Consider the following 12,020-nt stretch of genomic DNA (forward strand, 5'->3'; position numbering starts at 1 on the left):
CATCCGCCAGTCAGTGCCGACTGGCGACTACGCGGAGGAGAGCCTTCTCAGTTGCAGCTCCGACGCTTTGGAACGATCTCCCCGTGGAGATTCGCACCCTCACCACCGTCCAGACCTTCCGCACAGCCCTCAAGATCTGGCTATCCCGTCAGGCCTGGGGATAAGACCTTAACCTCGCCCCACCCGAATGCTGAATGAATGTTGTGTTTTACTGGTTTATTTTTTTATTCACACGTTTTTTTCTTATGTTTTGTCTTGCACCCCCTTCCTATTTATTGTAAGCCGCCCTGAGTCCCCTCAGGGAAAAGGGTGTCCTATAAATGTCATTAAAATGAAAAAAAAAATGAAATCACCAAGTTGTAGATCAATGCCTGACTGGGCTGGGCTGGGCCAAGGCACCACGGGCTGGGCCTTTGCTGTTTCCAGGGCGACTCCGTGGGCCAGAGCTAACCACATCATGGGCCAGATCTAGGCCATGTGCCTTGTATTTAACAATCTTGTCCTAGAATTTCACCCACTACAGTTTTTAAATACAAGATAAATACATCTTAAGAGCAAAGACACAGGGAATAATTGTTCTGGATGCAGAGCAATGCAAACACAGCTAGAAGTTATATAAATGAAGCAGTCACTCTGTCATCTCATTTACCTGACCTCTAACACAATGCCAGGATATTGGTGTAATTATATGCATCTCTCTTCTTCTTCATCACCTCTTCCTATCAGAGAGCACAGAATTTGCAGCCAGCAACAACCCCCCATTTCAGTACAATATTATGAAAATAATAGTAGTAAAGATGCTATATTTATACTTTTCCCCCATATGAATGTTTCCCATAGAACAAAAATACACAGGTCATTCTTAAAATATACCTTTCCAGAACCAGGCTTATTTTCTTTCTAATAAGCACTGACAAGTATTTTAAATGTATGGATTTTGGTTAGATTTTTTTTTCAAAAGGAGAACACAAACACACACAGATGCACACACACACAAAACACAGAACAGGCATCGAAGCCGGGGTAGCGTGATAGCATACTTTGCCACAGAAACAAGTTCAGCCACAAAACAGGTTGACTGTGCCTTCCCACAAGATAAAACTTTATTGTGTAGTTTCAGGAGAACAGGACTGCTAGTATTCACAGCTTACGATGCTGAGCACCTCCTATTTCACACAACATTGCTCCAACCACTCAATGACAACCTTCTGGATTGACCTTATTTAACTCAAACAGAGAAAGGATTTTTTCCCAACCTGTCTTCCTTTATTATCTCTATCTTTGATAATACTTTGATTCAGCGGACTTCTAAAAACATTGTTTTCTGTGAGGAATCCAACCTTTAAGCTGCTTTAAAAAAAAAAAATCTTTCAATTTTTTTTAGACCTTCCTCAGGAGGAGGGGGAGAAGAAGAGACCTCTTGCTTTCTTGTTGAAGAGAAGCTATCTAAAGAGCTGCAAGACCTCACTGCACCCGTTCAGTGAAATTCTCTGGGAAAACTCCCCGGCATTGGTCAAATGCTTTGTTCTGAAGCCAATCAGTTTCTTTCACACCCATCAGCCATCCTTCATCCTGGCAAGAGACAGGAGAAAAAGAGAAAAATGTTGGTACAACAAACACCAGGCATTATTTGTCTCTAAGTTCATTGAAACTGAATTTTAAATCAAGTAATAAAGGTTATGTATTGGGGATAAAATTATGATCATTAATCACAGCACTTGTGAATAACCCTTGAGTTCCTTCTCATCCTTCTAGGATGCTTGCAAGCAGGAAGTGCAGTATAGACATACTCTTTTCTCACAGTTGTTCCTACTACTGGGATTTGGAGGCAATACGGAGTCTTCAAGATGAAAATCACCATCAAGTAAAGGTAAAGGTTCCCCTCACATATATGTGCTAGTCATTCCTGACTCTAGGGGGCAGTGCTCATCTCCGTTTCAAAGCCAAAGAGTCAGCGCTAGTCTGAAGACATCTGCGTGGTCATGTGGCCAGCATGACTAAATGCCAAAGGAGAATGGAACGCTGTTACCTTCCCACCAAGGTGGTCCCTATTTTTCTACTTGCATTTTTACATGCTTTCGAACTGCTAGGTTGGCAAAAGCTGGGACAAGTAATGGGAGTTCACTCCGTTACGCGGCACTAGGGATTTGAACCACTGAATTGTCAATCTTTCTGATTGACAAGCTCAGCGTCTTAGCCACTGAGTCACCACATCCCCAGTAAAATCACCATATCTCATGGCAATGAGTTCTACAAGTTAATTATGCCTTGTATGGAACAATGGTTTCTTTAGTCTGCTCTAAATCTCTTTCCATTAGTTTGATTCCTGATCCTGGTGTTTTGAAAACTGTGGGGAAAATTTCCTTTCCTTCTCCCATGCCATGTATGATTTTATATGTATTTATCTTTCCCTGAAGTTGCTTTTTTTCCCCAAGCAAAGTCGTCCTATATACAGGTGAAACTCAAAAAATTAGAATATCATGCAAAAGTTCATTTATTTCAGTAATGCAACTTAAAAGGTGAAACTAATATATGAGATAGACTCATTACATGCAAAGCAAGATAGTTCACCCATGATTTGCCACAATTGTGAAGGTTATGGCTTACAGCTCATGAAAACCCCAAATCCACAATCTCAGAAAATTAGAATATTACGTGCAATCAATAAAACAAGGATTGTACATAGAACAATATCGGACCTCTGAAAAGTATAAGCATGCATATGTACTCAGTACTTGGTTTGGGCCCCTTTTGCAGCAATTACTGCCTCAATACAGCATGGCATGGAAGCTATCATCCTGTGGCACTGCTGAGATGTTATGGAAGACCAGGATACTTCAATAGCAGCTTTCAGCTCTTCTGCATTGTTCAATCTCATATCTCTCATCTTTCTCTTGGCAATGCCCCATAGATTCTCTATGGGGTTCAAGTCAGGCGAGTTTGCTGGCCAATCAAGCACAGTAATCCCTCGGTCATTGAACCAGGTTTTGGTGCTTTTGGCAGTGTGGGGAGGTGCCAAGTACTGCTGGAAAATGAAGTCAGCATTCCCATAAAGCTCGTCTGCGGAAGGAAGCATGAAGTACTCCAAAATCTCCTGGTAGAAGGCTGTGTTGACCCTGGACTTAATGAAGCACAGTGGACCAACACCAGCAGATGACATGGCTCCCAAAATCAACACAGACTGTGGAAACTTCACACTGGACTTCAAGCATCTTGCAGTGTGTGCCTCTCCATTCTTCCTCCATACTCTGGATCCTTGATTTCCAAATGAGATGCAAAAGTTGCTCTCATTAGAAAAGAAGACTTTGGACCACTGAGCAACAGACCAGGTCTGTTTTTCTTTAGTAAGAAGCTTCTGACGTTGTTTGTTGTTCAGGAGCGGCTTGAAAAGAGGAATACGACATTTGAAGCCCGTGTCCTGGATGTGTGTGGTGTATGTGTGGTGGCTCTTGATGACTGACTCCAGTCTCAGTCCACTCCTTGTGAAAGTCCCCAACATTTTGAATGGCCTTTTCCTGACAATCCTCTCCAGGCTGCGGTCATCCCTGCTGCTTGTGTACCTTTTTCTTCCACACTTTTCCCTTCCACATAACTTTCCATTAGTGTGATTTGATACAGCACTTTGGGAACAACCAACTTATTTTGCAATTACCTTTTGAGGCTTTCCCTCCTTATGGAGGGTGTCAATGATGGTTTTCTGCACAACTGTCAGGTCAGCAGTCTTTCCCATGATTGTGATTCCTACTGAACCAAACTGAAAGACCATTTAAAGGCTCAGGAACCCTTTGCAGGAGTTATGGCTTAATTAGCTGATTAGAGTGGGATACTTTGAGCCTAGAATATTGCACCTTTTCACAATATTCTAATTTTCTGAGATTGTGGATTTGGGGTTTTCATGAGCTGTAAGCCATAATCATCACAATTATGACAAATCACGGCTTTAACTATCTTGCTTTGCATGTAATGAGTCTTATCTCATATATTAGTTTCACCTTTTAAGTTGCATTACTGAAATAAATGAACTTTTGCATGATATTCTAATTTTTCAAGTTTCACCTATATATAGGTTCTGACCTGCCAGTCATTGTGGATTTGCCCTTATATGGGAGCTCAATCTCAGAGCCAACCAGCAGCTTAAGTACGTTGAGAATGGATCCAGCAACAAACTGGAAAAACAGTGGAAACCTTTTCTATGCATCAGTTCATCAATGAACGAAAGGGAAGGCTGAAGCAAGTTGATGACCAACTGGCCAGCTGCAGGACTGCTTCCTTCCATCTAGCCATAGAGTTCTGTGCTGCCAAGAACATTTATCCTTTGGTTTCTAGAGAGAAAACAATCTTCCACAGCAGCCAATTCTCCCCCACTTGGCTCTAGTGGGAGTATTGACCTCATCAAAGTATTTCCTGATATTTCTACCATCAAAACCCACTGCCTCTCTCCAAAGTGTTCCTGACTTTGCCTCCATAGTTTCTGGAGAATACTGCAACTCATGACTGCTGGAAGGAAGGGGGCAGCAATGCTGTCCAGCAAGCATTTGGGTAAAGTAGAGTTCAAAGCACAGAAGACCTACCTCTAATAAAAGAATATCGTCAACTAATGGTCAAAATTAAATTGGTGCTATATATGGGTCAACAGAATTTGTGAGGGGGGGTTAGGTTTCTTGTGACAATGCAATGATTCCAAACTGATGACACATTTAACCCCGCTTTCCAGCTCAGCCTGATTTTCTCCTATAGAATGCAAGCAAACAGAAGTGACCCTATGTGCACAGTTACTCAGAGAACTGGAGAAAAGGTTCCAAATCTAGAGGAAGCTTTCTACAGAAGAGGCATCCTTTGTTTATGTTTGATGCAATGCTAATGTTCCCAAGGAGGAAAAAACATGCAAACGAAATGTACAAGTGGCTAAGAAACATTTCTATTTTCAACTCACTCTCTTTACAAAAATGAACGAATACAATAAAGAACTATAAGAACACAGTGCCATCTACTGGCATTCAAAAAGAGCATGAACAAGGCAGACAAAAAAATTGATAGCCACCATCACAATTTTTAGACATTTGTAGGGCAAACAGGGGAATAAAAAGCAAATATGAAATCAAAAAAAGCAGAGAGTACAATAGTGGGTTCAATTCACTTTTTTAAAGGTAAATTAAATTACCTTGAATTTAAGTTAAGAAGTCCTTTTTGTAATAATTAGAAAATATGTTGCTGGTTGCAAGGGCAATACTCCACTGTAGTATTCTGATTGCCTTCTGATCTAATTAGGTAACCTAATATTACAGAGTAATAGTTATAGACAGTATAATTTAAAAAGTAACACTAAACAAGGATAACCTCCTTAGTTGGATATTGGATTGGATTGGATTAGGAAATTCAATAATCAATATTCATCTCCTTATACTTTACATCTCTATTTAAATCACATCCTTCTCATGCAATATTTGCTTCCACATAAGAAATCATCATTTTAAAGAAATAACCTACTATTTGAAGAAAAGGAGATTTATTCATTATCTTGTCTATCAAGAGAGTAAACTGAAAGGTTTGACTTGCTGAAGGTCACATAGCATGCTTCATTGCAGAAAGCAGAAAGCAGATTTGATCTGAAATCTTGAAACTGGACCATTGCAGGATTTACCAACCTTATTAGTTATGAGACACGCCTATTGCATTAATACCATACCTGCTCATCTGGGTTTTCAAATGGAGTCACCAAGACCACATCTCCAGCCTTCAACTGCAATTCATCATTGTCAGTAGCTGCGTAATCATGCATGGCTTGTACCTGCATAAGAATAATGGTCCTACAGTAAGGATTAAGGATCTTGTTTCATATCTATACATATCTAGTGCAGCTGGACCAGTGATGGGTTTCAAAAAATTTTAGAACCTCTTCTGTAGGTGTGGCCCGCTTTGTGGGAGTGGCTTGCCGGCCATGTGACTGGGTGGGAGTGGCTTGCCAGTCGTGTGACTGGGTGGGCGTGGCCAACTTGTAAAATGTGGTGAAACTCACTTAACAATGCTCTTGCTTAGCAACCAAAATGTTGGCTCAGAAACTCTGGCATTTGAAACATGCAAGTCTTAAAGCTGTCAAGTTACAAGACGCTTGCTCCCCTAACCCTTTAGAAAAAAAAACCAGGGGTGTTCAAACTTGACAGCTTTAAGACTTGTGGACTTCAACTCCCAGAATTCCTCCTCTCGCTCTTCATCTTGATGATGTGCGGATGGGCGAGGGGAGGGAGCTGGAATCGGTCCTAAATGGCACTGTAGATTTGTGGAACCTCTTCTATAGAAGAGGTTAGAACTGGCAGGAACCCACCCCTGAGCTAGACCCTTACATACTAACTATACTGCAGTCTATCTGCTGTTACATTTCTCCTTAATCTGTTCAGTATTCAGGAAACCTCTATGATACTTGATGGTTGCACTTTTAGGAAAATGAATTGGTGCTGTTCTGCAGATTATGTTTTTATAGTTTCAATGCTTCTCTTATTTTGTGCAGTTATTTTGGGATAGAAGTAAGTAAATAAGATACCCACAGTCTTAGTAAGAGTCTTAGTAACCTACCCAAAGTCGCTTGACAGTGAGGCAGCATATATATTTAAATATATACACATATAGACATACAGATTATTTTGGGTAGAATCTGTTACTGAATTTCTCCGGAAATCTGGACCATACCCACTCTGATGGCCTTCAGGAAAGCCGTAAAAACATGGCTGTTCCAGCAGGCCTGGGGCTGTTGATCTCACTATTGAGGTCCGGCCCCGACTAGAATGAATTTGATGGATGATTGTTGTTTTAAATTGTATTGTTTTTATGTTTTTTTTATATTTTGTTTGTAAGCCGCCCGGAGTCCTTTGGGATTGGGCGGCATATAAAAGTTTTAAATAAATAAATAAATAAATAAATAAATAAATAAATAAATAAATAAATAAATAAATAAATAATTTCTAAAATCTAATGCTTATTTTAATAGATGATAGATAGATAGATAGATAGATAGATAGATAGATAGATAGATAGATAGATAGGATAAATTAAAATAAATATAAATAAATATTAGATTTTAGAAACTCAGTAAGATTCTATCCAAACTAGTCTACTCTATTTACTTTATTTCTTCTTTCAACAGACAATAATTTATCAGCATTACATGTGACACTGTTGAGTTTCCTGTATCCAAACTAAACTCATTTAAAATTGTGCACTGAGTTCTCATAAAGGGCTGAGTCAAATTTCCATTTTACAGCTCCAGTTATTCAAAGCACATAGAATGGAATGGCTGCATGTATAGGATGAATATTCAGGTGCATCTTCACCATAAAAAAAACTTACCTTGAAGAGAAATCCTGGTGGCATGTCAGATCTCTCAGAGATGGCTCTATTCTCATCGGTCCCATTAACTGTGGCAGAATCCACAACTACAGTTGGCAGAGAACTCTGAAGGAAATAAAACAGGATTAAAGGCACCAAAGTTAGGCCCAATTGAGAAAAGAACATAGAGCAAACCCTCCCTGTAGCCGTTTCTTAACATGGATCCTTTATTCAAATATTCATTAGGTGTCTCCGTATTTTGTGGAAATTAGGATTTAGATATGGTGGGTGGCTGAGGTAAAGAGAATGACTTATGAAAAGATGGCCTATTGTGCTCAATTTTCTCTCTTTTCTAAAAAAATATCTAAAATCAGTTTTGGTGTTTACCACAGATATATCTAATTTCTGTGTCCTCGGAATCATTCTCATTCCCAGCAGTAACTAATGTTTCTGATTTTGTAAGGGTATCAAATTGTAACTAGACATGCTGAACAAATGAAAGTTAGCCTCAGCAATGAAAAGGGGTTTTGTTTTTGTTTTTAAACGTAGGTCCAGATGTTGGGCACATATAAAAGTTCTAAGATGATTAACTGGGACTGAAGCAGATGTATTCTTCCTAATTCAGATGAATTGCAAATGCTGCAGGAATACGTATGTTTAGCTGTTTGCATCAGAGAGACACCCATCTACAGATGAATAATGGGCTTTGTTCTATGGTCCAAGTCAACAAATTAGGGATTCGACCCACACCTCAAAAAAGATAAACATTTTATCTTCAATGGGTTCACACAACTGCTCATATTAAATGTGAAAAACGGATAGGGGAGAATGAGACCCCTCCTCCCTCTCCCTTGCCTGCTGTCTTACTGAGGCAGATCCTGAATCAGTTTCGGGTTTAGTAGCTGCTTCTGCTCCAGCTGTTCCTCCTTTGCCAGCTCCATCAGCCTCAGCAGGAGTGGCTTCTGTAGACTGCAACATAAAAACAGTTAAAACTCCTGGATCTCAAAGTGTCTAACCAATCCCACACCTTTGCAGAAAATTGCCATGACCTGCTCTGTTTTTAGGGCTGGTCTGAACTATCGGTTTCAGATGGTCAAAACTGAACTGGGTTGATCTTCTAGATGTTCATGCTTCAAGTTGTTTGGGATCAATAGATTCCCAATTTATGTACTGTATTGGCAAGCCGATGTTGCATCACCTTCATGAGAAGCAAATAGTTTTAGGCTAGAATGTTAGCTTTTTGTTACATTCTTACAGTTGCCTTGTCTAGGTCAAGCTCCTCTGTCCTCTGATATTTCTATAATACATGAGGTTTAAGGGAATCTTTTCAGTTCCTGCTGTACTGTTTCTCTTCTTGTAAAAAAACAGAAGCATGGTTTGACTGTATGAAAGCTAAGCAATTAAGATTGCTTCAACATTACTCGAAGGAAGAAAAGTTGTACACCTTCCCATCTAAAAATATTCTTGGAAATCAACTTTACACCTTTCCACAACTAGGCTTCACTTCAGCATATAAATCAAGAGCATGTCCACGATTTTCTGATTTCTATATAACTGCAAAATGTCAGGTTCCCCCCCCATCATCATCATTGTATCTGGTCAACAAAACTCCACATTGGCAACAGGAAGGGCATCTGGCCAGTAAACACTCAGTTCCATTCAATTGCCCAGACTCCATCCGAGAAGGGATTATGGCGTCATTAAAAGAAGAATAACTATCATTATTTCTATTCATGTGAAACCTACCATATCTTTTCTAGTTCTCTTAAATAAAATATTTAAATGTGGCTGACAAAGAGAGTGGAGAACTAAAAAGGAATTGTGATTAATTCTAAATTGGAAATAAGCTTTCTTTCAACAACAGAACCTGCTCCTTTGTAAAAGCAGCTGTTAGGCAAATCATCAGGATCACTATGCAAATCCAGCTTCCCCAATGGGTTTGTTTTTTTTTTTGCTGGAAATCACATGAACACAGGATGCTGCAACTGGTCATAAACGTGAGCCAGCTGTCCAAGCACCCCAAACTGTGATCAAGTGACTGTGTGGGTGGTGTGATGTTTGTGAGTGCGAGTACAAATCATCAGTCACTTTGTCCAAGATTGCCGTAAATTTGAACCATCATTAAATGACATGTCGTAAATCAAGGACTACATGTACCCAACAAATCTGTTCTCAACTGTAATTTTGAAACCAACATCATGAGAAGTTCATTATTAATATATTGAAAATCTTGAATATTTCTAAAAAGAAATATAATTTCTGAAATCAGAACCCTGGGATATTCTATAATATATAATTTAGTATAGATTACCTTACTATAGCAAATTTAGTACTAAGCTTACAAGGTATAACACCAGGTTTTGTTATAGCCATGGGGGGCGGGATTCTAAAATCCCAAATTAAAGAAATTATTATCACCCAACTATAGATTTTGGATTTTCTTTTCTTAGTATATAGTAAATGAAATGAATGCCTATGCAAATGTAAAATAAAAAGTGTCCCTCAAGCCTGAGTTGAGTTTTTGGTGAATTTGGGGGACAGGTTTTGGTAACTATTTTCATAAACAAATTAGCATTTGCTTAAACTATCCTGAGGTGTCTGAAGAAGAGTGGTATATAAATCTTGTTACAATTTATATTTGTAATCAATAAGAATTTTTATGGGCACAGTTGGCATTTTTCCAATGATCTGGGAATAACTTTAAAAATTCAAAAGGCAGGTTATAAATGGATATCCATCCTTAAGATGGTTATGAACCATTACAAGATGTTCCAAATCAAATTACTGTGGAAGTTTAATTTCAGTAGATCCCGCCCTATTGATTTAATAGGAATTAAATTCTAATTTTGTTGGAAATGAAGTGTGCTAAGTAAAGAAGGCTGAAGAAAACCAGCAAGCTAGTAACTCCTGGTATGGAGCACAGCAATCAAGAAGGACATTTCTGAACATTTGTCAGTTTAACCTTTTTTTATATAGCTGTCTGATAATCTGGGTGGCTGATTGGCCAATCTACTCAAATGCACTATTGCTAAAATTATCAGCAGGAAGCGAATCCATAAATTGCACCTGCTGAAGGGATTAAGTTTTCAAGCAGATATATAAAATTTAAGGAAAAATAGAGAAACAGAAATTGGACAGTAGAAGAGAAAGTAACGGGTACAAGAAGATACAATAATGAAAAATACTGTGAGAAGACAGACAGCGAAAATATTCCAGGATAGTTAGATATATTAGATTGATAAGAGTCAATTGCTTTATATTTTGGATAATTAATAGGGGAAAGGCAGTGCTATATTATCTATGCAACCAATCCTGTAGCAAAAGTGTGAAATTATTTCAGGGAGTGGGGAGAGAGATTGGGAAAGGTATATTAATAATATAGCAGTGCTATATTTAATTGATTTACTAAACACATTTGTATGTCACCACAACCAAAAATGACTCAGTAGCTCACGTAAAAAATATGATGCAAAATAAACCCCATGTAAAAATTAAAAATACATCTCCCTACAAAAATAGAAAGAGAATAACACATTGCAATAACAACTCAAATCAGGGCAGGATCTCAAAAAAAAGCTAGTTCTTTAAAAACTTGCAGAAAACAGACAGAGAGGGAGATAATCCAATCTCCCCAGGGAGGCTATTTCATAATATTGGCTTAGCAGGGCGGGGTGGGGGGGAAGCAGCACCTTCTTCCCCAATCAACTCTAAACTTCCTTAAATAAGTATTTCCCTGAGGTCCTTGGTGCTTTCTGTGCTCGGTGGAAAACTACAAATATTCTCTTCACTAAGTATTTCTGTCATTTTATGTGGACTCTCATTATATTGCTGATTCTATTTTAAAAGAATGCTTAGCTTTTATCTCCAGTTGTCCTTTCTCCTTAAAATCAAAATCTTCCTGGAATATAAATAATTAAATTTGAATAAAGAAACACTGTAGTCTGCACATCCACCATAAAGAAAATCAGATTTCCATTGATTTCCTGGACGTTACTGAAAATTGTTATTTTATCCTAAATAGATCTGAAGGACAGATTCTGAAATAACTTCCCTACAATGTCTGAGGTTGATATCTCCATTCCTAACTCATTGTCTACTCATCATAAATATCTTTTAGGAGAAAGCATGGGAAACCCATTAGTAAAATAAGTTTAGAGTGCCAATTTTACATTCCCATTGAAGATGGTTCAGAATTGTGTGCAATTTAAAATAGACCTAGGGTTTCATTGATACTGATATTTAATTGAGCTATTAGTAACTAATAAGTCACATCCAAATAGCATAATAAAAACACAATTTGAAATTGTGAGAGATACAGCAATCACTTGTCCAATAACAATTGCAATCTCACTGTTAATTTAAAGCTTTAACCTACATAATCTGACGATCCCTTTATCATTACATCAGAAAACAATAGCTAAAACTAAACATTATAAATGAGAGGAAATCAAAACAGTGATTATTAATTATTAATAGCTGATAAGCACTGATTCTAAAATGCCCAAATATATTAACAAGATTAAAGATTTGATAGAACTTGATATGATACACTGTCAACTTCATTTCAACACAAACTTAGAAACAGTGATAGATACCGCAGGGTACCATTATATGAAACTAGAGCTGTTGATACACTATTACATGCAACCTAAACCAACAAACAAAACTATACTACCAAAGGCATTTTATCATTGGGGAGC

General features: G+C 38.2%; 1 protein-coding gene across 3 annotated transcripts in view; it reads right to left on the reverse strand.

The window, feature by feature from the left end:
• Positions 1 to 1,070: 1,070 nt before the first annotated feature.
• Positions 1,071 to 12,020, reverse strand: part of BIN1 (bridging integrator 1) — a 136,680-nt gene continuing 125,730 nt past the window's right edge. For all 3 annotated transcript variants that reach the window (XM_032216907.1, XM_032216899.1, XM_032216915.1), the window contains 4 exons: positions 8,188 to 8,289; positions 7,342 to 7,446; positions 5,687 to 5,788; positions 1,071 to 1,572 (listed from right to left, as the gene is read on the reverse strand). In XM_032216907.1, the coding sequence (XP_032072798.1) occupies positions 1,465 to 1,572; positions 5,687 to 5,788; positions 7,342 to 7,446; positions 8,188 to 8,289 (417 nt within the window). In that variant the 3' untranslated portion in view covers positions 1,071 to 1,464. The remainder of the gene's footprint in view (positions 1,573 to 5,686; positions 5,789 to 7,341; positions 7,447 to 8,187; positions 8,290 to 12,020) is intronic.

The sequence above is a fragment of the Thamnophis elegans genome, chromosome 1 (assembly GCF_009769535.1).
Source record: "Thamnophis elegans isolate rThaEle1 chromosome 1, rThaEle1.pri, whole genome shotgun sequence".
NCBI lineage: Eukaryota > Metazoa > Chordata > Lepidosauria > Squamata > Colubridae > Thamnophis > Thamnophis elegans.